At 50.6% G+C, this 22883-nt stretch overlaps 1 protein-coding gene across 2 annotated transcripts in view; it reads right to left on the reverse strand.

Moving 5' to 3' along the window:
• Nucleotides 1-22883, reverse strand: part of UGGT2 (UDP-glucose glycoprotein glucosyltransferase 2) — a 301267-nt gene that overhangs the window by 244401 nt on the left and 33983 nt on the right. For both annotated transcript variants that reach the window (XM_073348024.2, XM_073348019.2), the window contains exon 7: nt 20542-20614. In XM_073348024.2, the coding sequence (XP_073204125.2) occupies nt 20542-20614 (73 nt within the window). The remainder of the gene's footprint in view (nt 1-20541; nt 20615-22883) is intronic.

Genomic DNA, 22883 nt, shown 5'->3' on the forward strand with positions numbered 1-22883 from the left:
AGGAGACCAAAGCCCTTAGGTAAGTGGGAAAGCGGGATACCGGGAGGAAGCACAGGCAGGAATGTCTGTGAGGGGAGTGCTCCTGCCTCATACTGGGAATGAGGGGCGATCAACAGGTTATCTCAAGTGCTTATATACAAATGCACAAAGCCTTGGAAACAAGCAGGGAGAACTGGAGGTCCTGGTGATGTCAAGGAACTATGACGTGATCGGAATAACAGAGACTTGGTGGGATAACTCACATGACTGGAGTACTGTCATGGATGGTTATAAACTGTTCAGGAAGGACAGGCAGGGCAGAAAAGGTGGGGGAGTAGCACTGTATGTAAGGGAGCAGTATGACTGCTCAGAGCTCCGGTACGAAACTGCAGAAAAACCTGAGTGTCTCTGGATTAAGTTTAGAAGTGTGTGCAACAAGACTGATGTAGTGGTGGGAGTCTGCTATAGACCACCGGACCAGGGGGATGAGGTAGATGAGGCTTTCTTCCGGCAGCTCACAGAAGCTACTAGATCGCATGCCCTGATTCTCAAGGGTGACTTTAATTTTCCTGATATCTGCTGGGAGAGCAATACAGCGGTGCATAGACAATCCAGGAAGTTTTTGGAAAGCGTAGGGGACAAATTCCTGGCGCAAGTGATAGAGGAGCCAACTAGGGGGGGCGTTTTTCTTGACCTGCTGCTCACAAACCGGGTAGAATTAGTGGGGGAAGCAATAGTGGATGGGAATCTGGGAGGCAGTGACCATGAGTTGGTTGAGTTCAGGATCCTGACGCAGGGAAGAAAGGTAAGCAGCAGGATACGGACCCTGGACTTCAGGAAAGCAGACTTCGACTCCCTCAGGGAACGGATAGCCAGGATCCCCTGGGGGACTAACTTGAAGGGGAAAGGAGTCCAGGAGAGCTGGCTGTATTTCAAGGAATCCCTGTTGAGGTTACAGGGACAAACCATCCCAATGAGCCGAAAGAATAGTAAATATGGCAGGCGACCAGCTTGGCTTAATGGTGAAATCCTAGCGGATCTTAAACATAAAAAAGAAGCTTACAAGAAGTGGAAGGTTGGACATATGACTAGGGAAGAGTATAAAAATATTGCTCGGGCATGTAGGAATGATATCAGGAGGGCCAAATCGCACCTGGAGCTGCAGCTAGCCAGAGATGTTAAGAGTAACAAGAAGGGTTTCTTCAGGTATGTTGGCAACAAGAAGAAAGCCAAGGAAAGTGTGGGCTCCTTACTGAATGAGGGAGGCAACCTAGTGACAGAGGATGTGGAAAAAGCTAATGTACTCAATGCTTTTTTTGCCTCTGTTTTCACTAACAAGGTCAGCTCCCAGACTGCTGCGCTGGGCATCACAAAATGGGGAAGAGATGGCCAGCCCTCTGTGGAGATAGAGGTGGTTAGGGACTATTTAGAAAAGCTGGACGTGCACAAGTCCATGGGGCCGGACGAGTTGCATCCGAGAGTGCTGAAGGAATTGGCGGCTGTGATTGCAGAGCCATTGGCCATTATCTTTGAAAACTCGTGGCGAACCCGGGAAGTCCCGGATGACTGGAAAAAGGCTAATGTAGTGCCAATCTTTAAAAAAGGGAAGAAGGAGGATCCTGGGAACTACAGGCCAGTCAGCCTCACCTCAGTCCCTGGAAAAATCATGGAGCAGGTCCTCAAAGAATCAATCCTGAAGCACTTGCATGAGAGGAAAATGATCAGGAACAGCCAGCATGGATTCACCAAGGCAAGTCATGCCTGACTAATCTAATTGCCTTTTATGATGAGATTACTGGTTCTGTGGATGAAGGGAAAGCAGTGGATGTATTGTTTCTTGACTTTAGCAAAGCTTTTGACACTGTCTCCCACAGTATTCTTGTCAGCAAGTTAAGGAAGTATGGGCTGGATGAATGCACTATAAGGTGGGTAGAAAGCTGGCTAGATTGTCGGGCTCAACGGGTAGTGATCAATGGCTCCATGTCTAGTTGGCAGCTGGTATCAAGTGGAGTGCCCCAAGGGTCGGTCCTGAGGCCGGTTTTGTTCAATATCTTCATAAATGATCTGGAGGATGGTGTGGATTGCACTCTCAGCAAATTTGCGGATGATGCTAAACTGGGAGGAGTGGTAGATATGCTGGAGGGGAGGGATAGGATACAGAAGGACCTAGACAAATTGGAGGATTGGGCCAAAAGAAATCTGATGAGGTTCAATAAGGATAAGTGCAGGGTCCTGCACTTAGGACAGAAGAATCCCATGCACCACTACAGACTAGGGACCGAATGGCTAGGCAGCAGTTCTGCGGAAAAGGACCTAGGGGTAACAGTGGACGAGAAGCTGGATATGAGTCAGCAGTGTGCCCTTGTTGCCAAGAAGGCCAATGGCATTTTGGGATGTATAAGTAGGGGCATAGCGAGCAGATCGAGGGACGTGATCGTTCCCCTCTATTCGACATTGGTGAGGCCTCATCTGGAGTACTGTGTCCAGTTTTGGGCCCCACACTTCAAGAAGGATGTGGATAAATTGGAGAGAGTCCAGCGAAGGGCAACAAAAATGATTAGGGGACTGGAACACATGAGTTATGAGGAGAGGCTGAGGGAGCTGGGATTGTTTAGCCTGCAGAAGAGAAGAATGAGGGGGGATTTGATAGCTGCTTTCAACTACCTGAAAGGGGGTTCCAAAGAGGATGGCTCTAGACTGTTCTCAATGGTAGCAGATGACAGAACGAGGAGTAATGGTCTCAAGTTGCAGTGGGGGAGGTTTAGATTGGATATTAGGAAAAACTTTTTCACTAAGAGGGTGGTGAAACACTGGAATGCGTTACCTAGGGAGGTGGTTGAATCTCCTTCCTTAGAAGTTTTTAAGGTCAGGCTTAACAAAGCCCTGGCTGGGATGATTTAACTGGGAATTGGTCCTGCTTCGAGCAGGGGGTTGGACTAGATGACCTTCTGGGGTCCCTTCCAACCCTGATATTCTATGATTCTATGTAGACACTGTATTACTTACATCGCCTGTTGGCTGTCAGCCCCATGCAGGGCTCATAGCTGGAGTCGCACTGTCAGCAAACTGTCAGTCTAAGCTGTCAGCCCCATTCAGAGCTCACAGCTGAAGCCCTCCAACCCTGGGGCTGACAGTTTCTTATTCAATCAAACAGTGCACCTTGGTGGGGGAGCACAGGATAGTTCTATTTTTTAGTTCTACTTTCCCTATTCTCCTAGCTGAGGCGATTGACACCAGGAAGGCCGTTTTCAATGACAGGTATGTAAGCGAACAGGTTGCCATAGTTCGAAGGGAGGTCTAGTCAGGCTTTTCAACATTAGGTTTAGATCCCATGTAGGGGTGGGATGTCGGGGTTGTGATAAAAGGTTTACTATATCTCCGAGGAATGATTTTGTGGTTTGGTGTGATAGCATCAAGTATCCCTTTACTTGTCGGTGGAAGGCTCCTATAGCTGCTAGGTGGACCCTGAGTGAACTGAGAGATAGTCTTGATTTTTTAAGAGTCAGTATATAGTCTATGCTCTTTGGAAGAGTAGCAGATGTTGGAGAAATTTTTTGGGAACTACACCAAGCCTGATACCTGGACTACTTTTGCTGGTACATACGGCATGATGTGGATCTTCTATTGTGTAGTAATAAGTCTTGTATCTCCTCCAAGCAGGAGTTTTCTATGCGTTGGAACCATGAAAGAGCCAAGACTTGAGGTGGAGACTCCTCAGGTTGGGATGCAGAGTGTGACCTTCATTCTGTGAGAGGAGGTAGAGTGGATTGGAGAGAGATCAGTGCGTATGTTGTGAGTTGTGACAGGCAAGGATATCAAGTTTGTCTCAGCAAGGTGGAAGCAATCAGTATGATCTGTGCTTCTTCTCTTTTTATTTTAAATAGGACTTTTGACAATAGGGGAAATGGGAGAAAGGCATAGAAAAGGTTCTTGTCCCAAGGAATAAGAAGAACGTCACCCAGGGAGTGCTGTTCTATCCCTGCTCTGGAGCAGAAACATGGACATTTCCTCTTCAGGTAAGTGGCAAACAGGTCTGTGGTCGGTGTCCTCCACTGCCTGAATACGTTGTGAAGCACTGCTGGGTTTATTTCCCATTCATGGTCATGTGGGAACTTGCATGTGAGAGACGGTCTGCCATCAAGTTTTGTGTGCCGAGAAGGTAGGCCACTGATAGTGTAATATTGTGGGAGATGTACCAGTTCCATAACTTTTGTGCTTCTGAGCAGAGGGAGCGTGAACTGGCTCCTGCTTGTCTATTTATGTAGTCCACACATGTTATGTTGTCTGTTAGAACTCTCGTGTGTTCCCTTGATCAGCAAGAGGAAACAAGTGCAGGCATTCCTGACCGCTCTGGGCTCAAGGAGGTTGATGTGAAGAGAAGTGTCCTTGAACGACCATTTCCTTGTGTTGTAAGGTCATTTAGATGCATGGCCCATCCTATGAGGGATTTATCAGTGGTGAGAAGTAGTGACAGGAAAGTTTGTGAAAAGGGGATCCCTTTGGAAACATTTGCTGGGTTTTTCAACCAATCCAGAAAGCTTTTGACCTTAGTGGGCAGTGAGAGAGGTTTGTCTAGTCTGTCTCTGTTTGGTCTGTAGACCGAGCTGAACCACATCTGGAGACACCACATATGAAGCCTGGCATGAAGTATCACCGCTGTGCCAGCTGCCATATGCCCCCAAGAGTTGGAGGTAGTGTCTGGCTGATATCTGGGGGCTGTTTTTTACTGTCTCTATGAGTGTGGCCAAGGAGAGGAGCCTGTGGTGGGGTAGAAGCACTTTGGCCTGTAACAAGTCGAGGTCCGGCCCTACGAATTCCAGGCATTTTACCAGGGCAAGGGTTGATTTCTTGGCATTGATCTGTAGGCCCAGTTCTATGAATAAGTCTATTGTGGCTTTAGTAACACAGCAAACCTCATTGACGGAGAAGGCTCTCAAGAGGCAATCATCCAGGTAGGGGTAGATCATGATCCTCTAGGAGCATAGGTGAGCGGTCACTACTGAGAACACTCTCGGAGCCGATGATAGCCTGAAGGGGAGTACTCTGTACTGGTAGTCATTGTTTGCTAGGGTAAATCTGAGAAACTATCTGTAGGATGGTAGAATTGAAATATGGAAATAGGCATCCTGAAGGTTGAGGATCAAAAACCAGTCTCCCTGTTCCAGTGCTAGAGTAATCGTTGCTAGAGTGGCCCTCTTGACTTTTTGAGCTTTGACAAACTTGTTGAGTGCTCTGAGGTCTAGTATGTGTCTCCAACCTCCCTTTCTCTTGGGTATTAGGACATAGCAAGAGTAAAAAGCTTTGCCTCATAGATATTGAGGTACTGATTCTATGGCTCCTAACTGGAGGAGGCAATCTATTTCTTGTCACAGTAAACTCTCCTGAGAAGGGTCCCTGAACAGGGACGGGGAGGGGTGTTGTGCGCAGAGAAGAAGGTAAAGTGGATGGAATACCCATTGCAAATGATCTCCAAGACGCATTGGTCCCAAGTGCGATGGAATATAGAATCATAGAATCATAGAATATCAGGGTTGGAAGGGACCCCAGAAGGTCATCTAGTCCAACCCCCTGCTCAAAGCAGGACCAATTCCCAGTTAATGGCAATGGTTAATATGGCAAGGTGGTAGCTGAATGGGGAGGATAGGTTGGTCACCTGTAGTATTTCAGGGGTGTGGTATGTCAACACCTCAACCAATCCGTCAAAATTGGAGTTTTGGGGTAGATGGTTGCAACAAGGAAGGCTGTGGAACTGATGGTTTGCATCTGGAGAACCTAGATTTCTTTCTTTGAGGTTCATAAAAGCATTGAGTTGTGTACTGAGAGGTATGGAATTTATGTTGAGACTGAGTACTAAATGTTCTGATGTCCGGATGTATAGATCTGTAATGAGCAGAGAGTGGCCCTGGTATCCCTAATGGTATGGAGGGACACGTCAGTTTTTTCAGCAAACAACTTGATGACTTCAAAGGGAAGGTCTTCCGCAGTTGTCTGCACATAACCACTGCCGTAGAGATGGACCGGGTCACTGTATCGGCTGCATGGACAGCTAACTGGAGCCCTGTTTTGGCTGCTAGCTGCCCTTCCTGGTTGCTCTGTGACTCTGGGAGCTGACCAATAAAACTGTTGAGTTTCAAATAGTTAATGTAGTCATACTTGGTCATCAGGCTTGACAATTTGCAATTCAAAAATGCAAAGTCACAGAGGAGTAGACCTTTCTCCTGAAGAGAACCAAGTGCTTCCTATCATGCGGGTGGATCTCATTTGGTGCTGGTGGCTGTGGGAGTTTACTCTGTCCACAAAGATGGAGTTGGGGGAGGGTGGGAAAAAAGAAATCCCTCCTTCTAGCTGGAACGTAATATTTTTTATCAGCCCATTTCCAAATAGGCGTCACGGAAGCTGGGGTTTGCCATCTAGTTTTTGCAGGGTCCAGGAGGAGGAGGAAGAATATAGGATGTCAAGGAGTTTGGTGAGTGTCCTTTCCTTCCTCCAGAGGTATTTGCATTGTGTCTGCAGCCACTTTTGAAATGTCACGGAGTAGCCAGAAATCATCAGCTAAGGGTCCCTTTTCCCCAACCAGGATATGGATTTCAAGAAGTGCTTCTCTTGCAAAGAGGCTATCTCTGTGGCAGACAAACACTCTCGCTGCATATGCTGCCTCGGGGAAGGCCACATTTCCCAGGAGTGTTGTCTCTGCCAACAACTCAGACCCAGGTCTCGAAAAGCAGGGAGTTGAGACAGAAGATCATCTTTATGGCGGCAGCCCTGCAACCTTCCCCAGTCCGTGCCAGGAGTCACCCAGAAGGCGTGAGTCTTCCCCACAGCCCTCAACATGCAAGGACCCTGGCTCAAAGAAATCAGCTGTGAATGTCTCTCATAAAGACATCAAAAAAAGAGAGCAGCGAGTCTCCAAGCTGGCCGTAAAAGATCTCCGGCATGCTCAGTACCATCAGCACCAAGACAATCCAAGCCCAGTACCCACGGCTCACAAAGATCTGGAACGGCAGGTACTGTTGACGTGCCTATGGATCTGACGGGCACAGGTACTGAGCCAAGGGTATTGATGGACAAAGATAGGAGTAGAGAGTACTCCAGTAAGAAAATGCTGCAGGTACGCACTGAAACTTGAACACCGTCATCTGTGCCCCATTCAGCACTGCAACGTTCAGTGCGGGCAAGATCCCAGACTCCCCCGATTCCACCACTAGCACTGGGGCGGTCAGCACTGCTGAAATCATGGCACACAGGTGAACTCAGGGTATCTGATATACCAGAGTCTCCTCTTCTTGGAACCAGGAACTCGCAACCGAGTTTTCTCCCAGTACCTGCCAGTTCTCTTCGGTACCTGCCATGCACCTCCACTTTCTAGACAGTGAGCCAGAGGAAGTCGTCTCCCATCACTCCTCCCACGTTCCCTATGATTCCCGCTATGAAGGGGCTCCTTGGTCATACCCTGAGCCTGCCCTACCCCCACCATGGTACGACCATAGGGCACCACCGCCAGGTTCTATCCCACCACCCCAGTGGCCCTACTGGGATCCCTGGGCATCATATCACCTCCACACTTCTCAGGCTTCGAGCCTCACCCATGAGACCCTTAGACGATCTCTCTCAGCTATGGCATCTAGAACCTCGGAACCTCCAGAGGAGATTGTAGAGGAATAGGAGTATGGATTGCAGGAACAGGTTACCCTGAGAACCAAGATATCTTTCTTCTCCCCTGATGAAACAGTCATGCCCCTGCCATGTACATTGGTTACTTACCTTACACCAGGGGTCTCAAACATGCGGTCCGCCAAGATCCCCACAGCCCCCCCCATCCCTTCCCCAGCACGCCACCTCCCCAGCCTACCTCCAGGCCAGGGGTTGGCAAACTATAGCCCTGGGCCGAATCCGGTCCCTCAGGGCTTTGGATCTGGCCCACGGATTTGCCAACCCCGGGGTGCTGAGGGCCCCGCACCGCTCTGGAAAGCGGCGGGCGCCGCTTCCCAGCAACCCCGGGGGGAGGGGGAGCAGAGAACTCTGTGAGCTGTTCTTGCCTGTGGTTACCTCCCCTGAAGCTCCCATTGGCCGGGAACAGGGAACCGCGGCCAAATGGGAGCTTCAGGGGAGGTACCCAGGCAAGAACAGCTCACTGAGTTCTCTGCTCCCCCTCTCCCCAGGGCTGCAGGGACAGGATGCTCACTCCTTCCCAGAGCAGCACGGGGCCGGGGCCAGGAACCTACCCTGGTCCTGGTGCGCACCCCTGCCAACCCAGAGCCACTCAAGGTAAGCAGCGCCGGGCTGGAATCTGAACCCCTCCTGCACCCCAACTCCCTGCTCTTAGCCCCCTACCGCACCCCAACCCTCTGCCACACCCCACACTCCCTCCTGCACCCCAACTCCCTGCCCTGAGCCCCCTGCTGCACCCCACACTCCCTCCTGCACCCCAACCCCCTGCCCTCTGCTGCACCTCAGAGGCAGGGGCAGAGTGGGGGGGCAGGGGCAACGGGGGGGGGAGAGGGGGATGATGCGGCTCTCAGGCCAACCTACGAGTCCTCATGTGGCCCTCCTGGTGATTCGAGTTTGAGACCCCTGCCCTACACTAACTGTGGGTCTTCAAGATGTGTTGTCCACATGTATTTCACTTCTGGTGTGCATGTGCCTGATGGACTGAGATCAGAATCTTCTGAACAGCAGTGTCTGTTGGGGCCACACCAGAGTCCCACAGCCAAAGACACAAAGGGCTGGGCAGACAACTGCTCTTCAGTTCCTTCACAAAAACAAAATCCAGAGTATCAAGGATTCCAAAGTGATGGGGAAGGAGAGCAGAATGTGGAACCCAAGTGGAAACTACTTCTCAAAGAACCACAGTTAGCATGGGGTAAGTAACCATTCTTTTTCTCTGAGTGACTGCTCACATGTATTCCCCTTCTGATGACTCACAAGCACTGAACTCAAGCCTGGAGGTGAGTATTCTGAGTTTACTGACTACGGGACAGCTCTGCTGAAGTAGGTGCTGGATCTGAATTCCTCTACCAAGGAGTGGTGCTGAGTGAAGGTGTGAACGGAGTTCCAGGTAGCTGCTTTAAAAATCTCTGAAACTGGGACACATCACAGTGAAGAAGTAGAGACTCCCTGAGCTCTGGTGGAATTGGTCCTAACCTGTCCAAGTGGGGCTTAAATGGGTCACTGCCTAGCATGTCTTAATACAGTCTGTGACCCATTTAGACAATCTTTGAATGGAGATCGAGCATGCTAGGAACAATTTTGGAGAATTCCTCAAAGGTTCTGTTCTCTCTAGATAGTAAGGCTATGTCTACACAGCCCTACAGTTCAGACTACAGGGGTGTGAACTGCAGCCTGTACCAGCATGCTGCACTGTAACTCCAACATGTGGATGCTGCTTGCACAAACTAAAACTCTTTAAATAGGACTATGTTAACACAAACTAGGTAACCTTATCGTTACCAAATGAGCAGTGGTGTAGACAAGCACTAAGACAGAGATCTGACAACATCCAGGGTGTGAAGTTTAGCTTCTTCCCAAGTGGTGTGAGGCAGATCACCTGATTAAGATTAAAATCAGAAACCACTTTAAATAAGAACCTTGGTAAGGTTCTAAAGTAATTTTGCTCCTGTGGAATACTACTTAAGGGGACCCCGCTGTAAGGGCTTGAATGTTTCCTATCCTTCTGTGTGAGGTTATGGCCACTGAGCAATGGTTTTCATGGATAGGTGGTACAAAGAGCAGGTCACCAAATGCTCAAAAGGAGATCCTATCAAACTTGTTAAAACAACGTTGAGGTCTCAGGAGGGCAGAGGGTCTCTGACTGGTGGTAAGACATGAAGTAGACCCTTGAGAAATCTAGCCACTGTCAAATGACAGAAGACAATGGGGCCTTCCAGAAGGGAACAGTGAGGAAAGATAGCCACAAGGTGCATTCTTAGGGAGCTTATGGAAAGGCCTAAACACGTTAAGTACTCCAGGATACTAGCCAGCAGTGCTTTCAAGGGAGACAGACAATTCTCCAATGCCTAGAGAGAGAACCTCTTCTATTTAGCAGCTTAAGTAGGTCTGGTAGAGTCCTTTCTCCAGCAAGCTAGGATGTTTTCAATGCTAAGGAGCAGTATCCATCAGTGGATGTCAGCCAGCCAACACCCAATCTATGAAATGAAGAGATGTTGTATCCAGGTATAGGACTTCTCCCTTCAATTGCATCATCACTTCTGGGTATGTTGGAAGCGTTAGGCACTGACCTAAGAACAGGAATCTATTAAAATGGTTATCTTCAGATAAATACCAACTCTCAGTCCTCAAACATGAATGGATATCCTCTACAGAATGGCTCATATGGCCATAATGTGTAGTTGGGCTATGCAATGCTGTTAACTTATATTTTCCCAAAATTTCAGAGGGAGATGAAAAGGGACAGAAGATGGGAGTCTAGCAGTAGTTATCAAGTCAGGCCAAGAAGCGATTTTAGCTTATATTTGTAGTTCAAATAGAGAGAGATGTTTATGAGAAAAACAGAACAGAAACTAACAAAAAATATGTGGGGACATGCATCATGGATGGGGGACATAAGCAGTCTGACCTAGTGGTCAGAGTGGGAGATCGACCTAGTGGTTAGAGCCAATAAAAAGAACCAAGAGTCAAAGTCAAAGGTCAGAGCCGAAGTCAGAAGCCAGGCAAGGGATCAAGGCTGGAACAGACAGGAGATGGATGGGAACAAGAGAGCAGCAGGTGTGGAGCAAGGGTGGGAATGAGGCAGGAGCAAAGCTAGGAATGATGCTGGGAACAAGGCAGGCACAGGAGATATCACCGTTGCGGGCGTAAACATTAAGCAGCTGGAAACCTGCCACTGCTATTAAATGCAGAATGGTTGGCTCCTTAGCAACCAACTGGGAAGGCCAGCCAATCAGGTGATTCTGCCTCAGCCCAGCTAGGGTCATTAACCAGCCTGAAGACTGAGCTGGCTAGCTCCAGGCTCAGCTGAGGGAACTCAAGCCTGTAGTTCCTAAGAGTTACCCTCACTTTCACAGGTGTCTTCTAGGGACCCTCGGACTGGGCTTCTTAGGATGGGTCCAATGAAAGTCCCATACTAATCCTGGTGCATGAACATTCTCTGCTGGTTCCCACAATTGGTCATCAGGACAGTAGCCGTCCTAGTACACCAAGTAATAAAGCTTGCCCCAAATTTGCTTGGAGTCAAGAATCTGTCTGATAATATATTCTTCATGCCCATAGTCTGTTATGGCAGCTGGAGGTGGGCTGGGTCAACCTGGGTAAGGGGTTTTTAAGGTAATGTTTTAAAAGAGAGACGTGGATGGGTCTTCATTGACTCTGATAATTGAAGACTGAAAGTCATCCGGCTGATTTGCTCAAGAACCTCAAATGGACCTATATGTTGGTGATAACCAGCTTACTCAATGGTAGGATTCATTTGGGAGTCCAAGTTGATTTGAGATTCCCCAGTGCTAAAGCTAGGTGCAGCCTGGCAGCATCAATTAGCACAACACTTACAGGTTTCTTTGGTGGCTTCCAAATGTTCTATAAGTTCTTGTTATCTGTGATGCAGATGAGTGACCAAGTTTGCTGCTGCTGGGACTGGGGAGTCTGTGAGCAATGCTGGTCGAAAGAAGGGTTGGAAGCCATGAATGGGATCAAGCAGGCTCTGTCGAGCAGAGGCACGGATTGAATTGTTGTAGGTGACCTCGGCTTCTGGCAGCAAGGAAATCTAGTTATAATGGTGATATTTTAGGAAGCACTGGAGTTATTGCTCTAAGATCTGGTTTACCCATTCAGTCTACCCATTGGTCTGCGTGCGCTATGCTGAAGATGTAAGGAGTTTTACACCCAGGATTTAAAAACTCATGCCCAAAACAGGAGACAAGGTGTGGACCTCAATCCAACAGCATGTTGGTCCCCAGTCCATGGAACCAGAAAACAAGCTCTAGGAAGAGATGGGCTTTTTCCAGGGAAGATGGGACCATGCAATAAGGGACAAAGCACGTCATCTTAGTTAAGAGGTCAGCTGTGACTAGCATGACTGTACAACCATCGAAGACAGATAATTCTACAGTGAAGTTGAGGGAAATGGTGGACCAGGGCTGAGATGGGTGGGCAACAGCTGAAGGAAACTGAGTGACTTCCAGCAAGGGTTCTTTGTCCGTAAACTCACGTCACAGGAATTAATGAATTTCATCACATTTGTGCATATTCCTGCCCACCAGAATTTCCATTAAATGTTTTTTGTTTTGGTTCAACCAAAGCAACTGGCAAGGGAGAAGTTGTGACATAACTTCAAAACTAGGTTGACCATCTAGGACATAAATGCTTTCTCTGTTTTAGAGAATTCCATTCTGTAGCTGGAAACGTGAACTAGGCTGGATGTCTACACTGCCCAACATCTGGTGAATCTGGATGGCAAATGGGTTGTGAAGCAGCAGCTACTGAACTATGGACATTAGGTTCCTGTCCACAGTTCCACTGACAAAATTAGACAGTTTAAAAACTGTTGAAAATGGTTTCATGCATGAGTCAACATTTTCATTCTCATGGGAGAAGGCATCCACCCTTCCATATCTTGCACCCGTGCAGCACATCACAATGAACTCAAACCAAGAAAAGAAAAGTGGCCAATGGATCCGGAGCTGATATAGATTTCTGGCAATGCAGAAATATTCTTAGGTTTTAGTGCTCCATGAGAACCTCAACTGCAAACCTAGCCCCTTCTAAGAGGTACTGCCACTCTTTAAGACATATTTTAATCGCTCGCAGCAACTTATCCTATATGCCAAGGTTTCTCTCTGCCAGGATTAATTTTCGGTAAATGAAACAGGCCCAGGGCTCGGAAAGTAACTTTGGACCAGACTGATGTGGGCTCTCACTTGGGCCTCGGACTGGCCCTTGATGAACCAGTCATGGAACCGCAGTGTCATGGGATGGACGAAGACCAACCAGCCGTGAAACAGGGGATGGAAAGCCAAGATGGTCACCAGGTGCACCTTGATTGGGGACAGCGACAGGCTCTGGTGCTTCAGATATAGCAAATAGTCCAAGATGACTTGAGCGGGGCTTCCTGCACCCGGATGCGGTGATCCGAGGCCCAACATATGAACCGCTTACATTTTGCTATGTAGGTAGCCCTGGTAGAGGGTTTCCTGCTACCCAGCAGGACCTGCTGACCACTGCCTCTCCCCTTCACAGAAACCAGGCCAACAGGTGCAGCGCCGCCAAGTTAGAATCATAGAAGATTAGGGTTGAAAGAGACGTCAGGAGGTCATCTAGTTCAACCCCCTGCTCAAAGCAGGACCAAACCCAACTAAATCAGCCCAGCCACGGCTTTGTCAAGCCGGGCCTTAAAAACTTCTAAGGATGGAGATTTCACCACTTCCCTAGGTAACCCATTCCAGTGCTTCACCATCCTCCTAGTGAAATAGTTTTTCCTAAATTCCAACCTAGACCTGCAACTTGATACCATTGCTCCTTGTTCTGTCATCTGCACCACTGAGAACTGATGAGCTCCATCCTCTTTGGAACCTCCCCTTCAGGTGGTTGAAGGCTGCTATCAAATCCCCCCTCATTTTTCTCTTCTACAGACTAAATAAGCCCAGTTCCCTCAGCCTCTCCTCATAAGTCATGTGCTCCAGCCCCCTAATCATTTTTGTTGCCCTCCACTGGACTCTCTCCAATTTGTCCACATCCTTTCTATAGTGTGGGCTTCAAAACTGGATGCAATACTACAGATGTGGCCTCACCAGTGCCGAATAGAGGGGAATAGTCACTTCCCTCAATCTGCTGGCAATGCTCCTACTAATGCAGCCTAATATGACATTAGCCTTCTTGGCAACAAGGGCACACTGTTGATTCACATCCAGCTTCTCGTCTCGTAATCCCCAGGTCCTTTTCTGCAGAACTGCCGATTAGCCAGTCTGTCCCCAGCCTGTAGCTGTGCATGGGATTCTTCCTTCCTAAGTGCAGGACTTAGAAGGGTTTCTTCAGGTATGTTAGCAACAAGAAGAAAGTCAAGGAAAGTGTGGGCCCCTGACTGAATGAGGGAGGCAACCTAGTGACAGAGGATGTGGAAAAAGCTAATGTACTCAATGCTTTTTTTGCCTCTGTCTTCACGAACAAGGTCAGCTCCCAGACTGCTGCACTGGGCAGCACAGCATGGGGAGGAGGTGACCAGCCCTCTGTGGAGAAAGAAGTGGTTCGGGACTATTTAGAAAAGCTGGACGAGCACAAGTCCATGGGGCCGGATGTGCTGCATCCGAGAGTGCTAAAGGAGTTGTTGGATGTGATTGCAGAGCCACTGGCCATTATCTTTGAAAACTCATGGCGATCGGGGGAAGTCCCGGACGACTGGAAAAAGGCTAATGTAGTGCCAATCTTTAAAAAAGGGAAGGAGAAGGATCCTGGGAACTACAGGCCAGTCAGCCTCACCTCAGTCCCTGGAAAAATCATGGAGCAGGTCCTCAAGGAATCAATTCTGAAGCACTTAGAGGAGAGGAAAGTGATCAGGAACAGTCAGCATGGATTCACCAAGGCAAGTCATGCCTAACTAATCTAATTGCCTTCTATAACGAGATAACTGGCTCCGTGGATGAGGGGAAAGCGGTGGACATGTTGTTCCTTGACTTTAGCAAAGCTTTTGACACGGTCTCCCACAGTATTCTTGCCAGCAAGTTAAAGAAATAGGGGCTGGATAAATGGATTATAAGGTGGATAGAAAGTTGGATTGATTGTCGGGCTCAACGGGTAGTGATCAATGGCTCCATGTCTAGTTGGCAGCCGGTATCAAGTGGAGTGCCCCAAGGGTCGGTCCTGGGGCCGGTTTTGTTCAATATCTTCATTAATGATCTGGAGGATGGTGTGGATTGCACCCTCAGCAAGTTTGCAGATGACACTAAACTTGGAGGAGAGGTAGACATGATGGAGGATAGGGATAGGATACAGAGGGCCCTAGACAAATTAGAGGAAAAAGAAATCTGAAGAGGTTCAACAAGGACAAGTGCAGAGTCCTGCACTTAGGATGGAAGAATCCCATGCACCACTACAGACTAGGGACCGAATGGCTCGGCAGCAGTTCTGCAGAAAAGGACCTAGGGGTTACAGTGGACAAGAAGCTGGATATGAGTCAACAATGTGCCCTTGTTCCCAAGAAGGCCAATGGTATTTTGGGATGTGTATGTAGGGGCATCGCCAGCAGATCGAGGGATGTGATCGTTCCCCTCTATTCGACATTGGTGAGGCCTCATCTGGAGTACTGTGTCCAGTTTTGGGCCCCACACTACAAGAAGGATGTAGAAAAATTGGAAAGAGGCCAGTGGAGGGCAACAAAAATTATTAGTGGTCTGGAATACATGACTTATGAGGAGAGGCTGAAGGAACTGGGATTGTTTAGTCTGCGGAAGAGAAGAATGAGGGGGGATTTGATAGCTGCTTTCAACTACCTGAAAGGGGGTTCCAAAGAGGATGGATCTAGACTGTTCTCAGTGGTAGCTGATGACAGAACAAGGAGTAATGGTCTCAAGTTGCAGTGGGGGAAGTTAGGTTGGATATTAGGAAAAACCTTTTCACTAGGAGGGTGGTGAAACACTGGAATGCGTTACCTAGGGAGGTGGTGGAATCTCCTTCCTTAGATATTTTTAAGGTCAGGCTTGACAAAGCCCTGGCTGGGTTGATTTAGTTGGAGATTGGTCCTGCTTTGAACAGAGGGTTGGACTAGATGACCTCCTGAGGTCCCTTCCAACCCTGATATTCTATGATTCTATGACTCTGCACTTGTCCTTGTTGAACCTCATCAGATTTCTTTTGGCCCAATCCTCCAATTTGGCTAGGTCACTCTGGACCCTCTCTCTACCCTCCAGGGTATCTACCTCTCCTTAGTGTCATCCACAAACTTGCTGAGGCTTCAGTCCACCCCATCATCCAGATCACTAATGAAGACGTTGAACAAAACTGGCCCCAGGACTGACCCCTGGGTCTCTCCTCTTGATTACAGCTGCCATAATGGTTCTGGGACAGAAGATCCACCAAAGAGGCAGCTGCAACGGGGTCGCTGCCAACAGACACAGGAGCATGGCGAACCAGTGCTGACGAGGCTATGCCGGGGCTATGAGGATGACTGTTGCTTTGTCTTGCTTCACCTTGAGCAGGACTGTGTGGATTAGCGGCACTGGCAGGAAGGCGTACATGAGTGCTCCCAACCATGGGATCAGGAAGGCATCCGACAGGGAGCCCTTGTCTCTGCCCAGCAGAGAAAAGAACATGTGGCACTTCCTGTTCTGTCTGGACACAAACAGGTCCACCTGGGGAGTCCCCCACCTGAGGAAAACTAGGCTTACTACCTGGATGGAGCGACCATTTGTGATGAGACAAGAATGTCCTGCTGAGGCGATTGGCCAGGACATTCTAGGCTCCAGGCAGGTGAGAGGCCATCAAATGAATATTGTGCCACACACAGGAGTCCAAGAGGCTGAGAGCTTCCCAACAAAGGGACAAAGACCTGATGCCGTTCTGCCTAGTGATGTACTACATTGCGGCAGTATTGTCCATCAGGACCTGCACCATCCTGCCTTTTAGGTGGGGCATGAAAGCTTGGCACTCGAGGCAAATCGCTCTGAACTCCCTGACATTGATATGAAGGGCCAGGTTGTGTTGCAGCCAATGGCCCTGGGTGTTGAGCTTGCCCAGATGGGCTCCCCAGCCCAGGTCTGATGTGTCTGAGACCAAGATGAGCCAGGGTGAGGGGGTTGCGAAAGGGACTCCCTGCAGCAAAGGCTTGGGATCTGGCCACCAGTCCGGAGACAAGAGGACATGGCTCGGCACCGTGACCACTAGGTTCAGGGGGTGCCTGCTGGGAATGTACACCGAAGCCAACCACGCTTGCAGGGGCCTCAGATAAAGCCAGGCATGGCTTACCACATAGGTGCATGTGGCCCAACAGTCACAGGCAAGTGTGGGCTGTGGTGAGAGGTTGGTTCTGTATGTGGCCAATCAAGTCTGACATGGCTTGAAGGCATGCTTCTGGCAAGAAGGCCCTGGTGCGGATGGAGTCGAGAACTGCAGCGATGAACTCTACGTGTTGAACCTGCGTTAATGTGGATTTTTCTGTGTTTATTAGGAGACCAAGATCGCCGCAGGCAGAGCACACCAGATCGAGGCTCCTCTGGACCTGCTCCGGAGACTTGCCCTTGATATGCCAATCGTCGAGATACGGGAAGATCTGAACCCCTCAATGCCTCAGGTAAGCCACCACCAGTGCCACGCATTTCATGAATACCCTGGGGGCCGAGGACAGGCCAAAGGGCAGCACTGTAAACTGGAAGCGGCGCCCTGCCATATAAAGCACAGGAACGGTCTGTGCCCCGGGAAGACAGAGACATGAAAGTAAGTGTCTTTTAAATCAAAAGTGGCATACCAGTCCCCCAGACCCAGAGAAGGGATGACGGAGGCCAGGGATACCATGCAGAACTTCAACTTCATGAGAGACTTCTTGAGGCCCCGCACGTCCAGGATGGGTCGGAGCCCTTTTGCCCTCAGGATTAGGAAGTAGCAGGAATAGAATCCTCTTCCTTACATATCCCGAGGAGTCTCCTCCAAGGCCCCCAGATGTAGGAAGCTCTCGACCTCCTGAATGAGGAGCTGCTTGTGAGAAGGGTTCCTGAAGAGGGACAGGGAAAGGGGAGGACGGGAAGGAGGGGCAGCCACAAATTGCAGGGTGTAGCCCCGAGCCACTATGTCCAGGACCCAACAGTCTGAGATAACCCATGACCAGGCCGAACGGTAAGGGAACAGATGGTCGAGGAAGGGGCGGGAGGGATCCGGGCAGTTGGCTGGAGTGTCGCTCTCAAGCACACCCTCAAAATGAGTGCTTCTGGCCCACGTGGTGTTTCGCTGGGCCAGCCTTTGCAGGAGATCAGGATGACGAAAGGCTGTGGTGGTTGAACTCAGTGTCCCTTTTCCTCGTAAGCCCCTGCTAAGGCTGCCACTGCCTAGGTGGCGGAGGAAGCCAGAACGGCTGCCTGGATGACTGCAGTGTGTGCATCCCCAGGGAGTGGAGGGTCGCCCTCGTATCCTTTAGGCTGTTCAGACGTGCATCCATTTGGTCAGAGAACAGACCAACCCTGTCAAACAGAAGGTCCTGAATCGAGGCCTGAATCTCCTGGGACAGGCTGGAGGTCCCTTCGTCCACCAGGGTAGCAAACTCCTGGGCTGCCTCCTAGGACATGGAGTCCTTAAACTTGTAGAGAGAGTTCCACAAGTTAAAATTATAGCGGCGCAGGAGGGCCTGGTGGTTTGCCACCCGAAACTAGAGGGTGGCCATAGAATAAATCTTTCAACCGAACAAATCCAGTCTCTTCGCCTCTTTGTTCTTGGGGTAGAACTGTTGGGCCCATCTGCCCCATTTGTTAGCCGCCGACACAACCAACAACCCCGGTGGCAGATAAGTGTATATGTATTTGAACCCTTTCGCGGGAACATACTACTTTTTTTCTACCCTTTTTGAGGTGGGGGGGGGGATCGAGGACGGGGTTTCCCAGATGGTTTTGGCAATGTTCAAGACCCCTTCGTGTATTGGGAGAGCAACCGGATTGTGGTGGACCCAAAGAGCACATTAAATAATGGTTCCATCTGTTCCTCGGCCTTGAGGCCCAAATTAGCCGCCACCGTGTGGAGCAGTGCCTGATGCTCATGGAAATTGTCCGGTGGGCTAGCCCTAGAAGGCCCTGCCACTGCTTCGTCCGCGGAGGAGGAGGATGATTGGATGACAGGGAAGGTCTGGAGGTGTTCTTACCCACCGGGGAGGGAGGCCTTAGGGTGAGTACCAGCTCCTCAACCAAGGCGGTTGCCGGGATGTCCTACAGCGAGGCCAGGGCTGCAGGTACCAGGGGCGTCGCTGGCAGTCTGTCTGATGCAGCGACCGAGGGCTGGCATAATATGAACGCCCCATGCATTCCAATACGGCCATTGGGTCGGCCACTGGCTCTGCTGCCAGGCCGGTGTCGAAGATGACACACCCTCCAAAGCGCAATCACGTTGTCTGGGTGACGGGCTGAATTGTGCCTCTGAGCCTGAGAAGTTGTCCACCTCCGGTGACCAGGGCGGGGTTGTGGAGGCTTGAGTCTGATGGCTCACCGTCACCACCAGAGACCGGTGCTGGGAATAGTCCGACCAGTCCTGGGGGTAGGAGAAGCGACATCAAGCCAGGGAACACCCTCAAGGTCTCGGCAACAGCGACCGACAGCAGGATGAGGACCGGTGCCAGGGATATTGACGACAACTGGGCGAGCCTCAGCACAACAAGGGGAATTGGGAGCGTGATGCCAATGGCTCGTAACGACAGGCCGGAGACCTGGGTTGGCATGCAGACCAAGAACGTGGTGACCTAGGGCTCTGTCTTGGCTCCAGAGACCATTGGTGCTTGCCTAACTTGTGTGAGGCCTTGCCAGTGGGCTTGCCCTCACAGGAAGCCATAGCTGGTTCCTTTTGCCACAAGTGGTATCGGGTGTGGTGGAGGCACTTTCAGTTCTCCTGGCACTGGGACCTTGAAGTGGGTAGGCTGAGCCATCAGCCTAGGCCCTTTAGCACTCCCCTGAGTCAGTGGGGGGTACTTATGGGGGAAAGAACTCCACACAGCTGAGCTCTTTAGCGGGCATGAGGTCCGAGCAGGGTCCTTTGTCCAAATCCCCTTGGTCAGGCTTGGCCTTCTTAGTCCTTTTCTTTGGTACTGGCAGCGGGGCTTGGTGCCGAGAGGACCCTGGTGCTGGAGGTGCACTATGCACTGAAGTTGAAGAGCTGGGTGCCGGATCGGGCCGCTCCATCTCTGAAGTTGGGCACAGGGCAGCCTGCATCAGGAGTGCCCGTGGCGTATGTCGGACTCTCTTTTTGTCGAAGGATGAAAGCTCTGGCAGATGTGACAACACTCCTTTATATGGGTTTCCCCGAGACACAAAAGACTACTCTTATGCAGGTCACTAACAGGAATAGGCCTGTTACACAATGAGCAGGGCTTGAAACACAGAGCGCGGGGCATGTCCTGCCGGGGACAAAGTCTCCGCTGGGACACAATCTAACTAAACACTTAACAGGTACTTAACTACTAATTAACAATGATTTAAACAATTTACAGGTAAAGCACAAGGCTAAACTAGACAAAAAAAAAAACGCTGACTACTTGCAAAGCAAAGGACAGAGGTGCTCTGACTATCACAGGCGGTAAGAAGGAACTGAGTGGGCACAGGGCTGCCGGCGGCTGATATACCGTGCCATGAGCGCAGCACTCCAGAGGGTGCCACAGCCAGCCCTAAGGGTACTGCTAAGGCTAAAGTCTCCGACAGCCGCGCACATGGGCACGCACACACCTACAATGGAATCAACATGAACAAGCACTCGAAGAAGAATAACTGATAAATACAGTTAAGCAGTGAAGTACACAAACACACAAAAATTAGCCAATGTTGAGTCAACTCATTGCCAGAACAGATTTTGATATCATATGTCTGAACTTTTGTTTTAAGCTCAAAAAACAGCTATTTTACAAATGAAGAAGTTTAATTGTAAATTAAGTCAACTCACTTTAATTTGCCAAAGAGAAATCCCTGGACTTCACCTGCCTCATCATCTTCCTCTTCCGTTGTGTCATTTGTGGCTGAACACATGGAACACACATAAAACACAAAACAAGAAAATTACTGAGACGTTGCACTCCAACCCCCGGCCACAGCCTGGTGAAAGTGAGAGAGGGTGGGGGAGAGTTAGTGACGGAGGGAAGGGGGATGAAGCAAGCATGGGCAGGGCCTTGGAGAATGGGTGGGGTAGGGGCAGGGCCTCAGGAGAAGGCACAGGGCAGGGGTGTTCGGTTTTGTGCCATTAGAAAGTTGGCAACCCTAGTTTTTAAGCATGGTTTTCTGAAAAAGTGCTAAACATGGTTGCTTCTGGCCTACATTGCTGTACATAGTAAAACTGCACAAGTCCACTTCTAACACTTTTTGTCAGGACTGAGTGTCAGGAACCATTGGGCTGAGTTCCCTCAGTTGAGCCAGGAGCTAGCAGGTTCAAACTTGATTCCAGTTAATTAGCCCAGCTGGGCTGCAGCAGGATCATCTGATTGGCCTTCATGTAAGTTCAGCACAAGGAGCATGTCGCTGACTGCTCATCACTAGCATCTCCAACTATGATTAAGGCTGTGAGTTTGTCACGGGGGCCACGGAAACCACGGATTCCATGACTTTCCGTGACCTCCATGACTTCTGTAGCGGCTGGTGCGCCTGGCTCAGGGCAGCTCAGGCAGCCCCTGTGCCAGGTGCACCAGCTGCTGCTGGGGCAGTCTCAGGCCACTGCGCCCCTCCACCCAGCAGCAGCAGAGTTTGGGTGTTGGAGGGGGCAGGGAGTTAGGGCACAGGGTGGGGTGAGGCAGGCTCTGGGCAGCGCTAACCTGGGGGGCTCCCCAGAAGCAGTGACATCCCTCTTGTTCAGCTGCTAGACGGAGACATGCCAGGCAGCAGTGTGCACTGCCTCTGCCCAGAGCGCTAGCTTCGCAGCTCCCATTTGCCGGAAACTGCCGCCAGTGGAAGCTGTGGGGGTGGTGCCTGCAGGCAGAGGCAGCACACAGAGCTGCCGGGCCACATCTGCCTAGCAGCTGAGCGAGAGGGATGTCACTGCTTCTGGGGAGCCCCCCAGGTAAGTGCTGCCCAGAGCCCACCTCACCCCATCCAGTGCCCCAACCCCCTGCTCCCTCCCACACCCAAACTCTGCTGCTGCTGGGGGTGGAGGCATGGAGCCAGGTAGGGAGCCTGCTGGACCCGACAACCCCCTCCTCCAGCACCAGCAGGGTCCCGGGTCATGTGCTGCCGCCCACCCCCTCCCAATACCCAGGCCGCCCTGCCCCAATTTTTAGTTAAGGGTATATAGTAAAAGTCATGGACAGATCACGGGCCATGAATTTTTGTTTACTGCCTATGACCTATCTGTGACTTTTACTAAAAATACCCATGACTAAAATGTAGCCTTAACTATGATGGCTCATGTGTCTGCCTTGTACCCTGCCTTGCTCTTAGCTTGTTCCTGTTCAGTTCCAGTCTGCTCTAGCCCTGTTCCAGTGCTATTCCATTGCCCAGCTTCTGACTCTGATCCTTGGCTCTGGTTATCGACTCTTGGCTCTGGCTCTGTCACTTAGCTTGATTCCTGGTTCCTGATTCTGGCTTTGGTCCATGGCTCTGGCTCCTAGCTCCTGAACCTAGCTCTATCCTGCAGGTCAGGTATGAGCTTTGGGTGCAGGTTCCAGGTGGGGTCAGAAATAAGGGATTCAGGTTATGGGAGAAGGCTCCAGGCTGGAGTGCAGGGGGGTGAGGACTCCAGCTGGGGGTCCAGGCTCTGGGGTGGGGTCAGGGATGAGAGGTTTGGGGTTCAGGAGGAGGCTCAGGGCTGGGGGAGGGGGGAGCGCGGGGTCTGGGAAGGAGTTTGGGTCCTGGAAGTGACTGCAGGCTGGTACAGGGGGTTGGGATGCAGGAGTGGGTGCAGGGTCCTAGCGGCACTTATCGTGGCTCCCAGGAAGCAGCTGCCAGGTCCTTGCAGCCCCTGGGCATATGGGTGGCCAGGGAGGCTCCGCGCACTGCCCCCACACCCAGAGGCGCCACCCCCCGCAGCTCCCATTGGTTGCATTTCCTGGCCAATGGGAGCTGCAGAGCCAGCATTCGGGGCAAGGGCAGCGCACGGAGTCTCCCTGGCCACCCTTGTGCCTAGGGGCTGCAAGGACCTGGCAGCCGCTTCCATGAGCCATGCGGAGCTAGTGCAGGCAGGGAGCCTGTCTTAACCCCAGACCCTCACTGCGCCGCTGATCACAATTTTAACAGCCCGATCAGCGGTGCTGACTGGAGCTGCCAGGGTCCCTTTTCAACCAGGTGTTCCAGTCAAAAACC

Source organism: Lepidochelys kempii, chromosome 1 (genome assembly GCF_965140285.1).
Source record: "Lepidochelys kempii isolate rLepKem1 chromosome 1, rLepKem1.hap1, whole genome shotgun sequence".
NCBI classification, from domain to species: Eukaryota; Metazoa; Chordata; order Testudines; family Cheloniidae; genus Lepidochelys; species Lepidochelys kempii.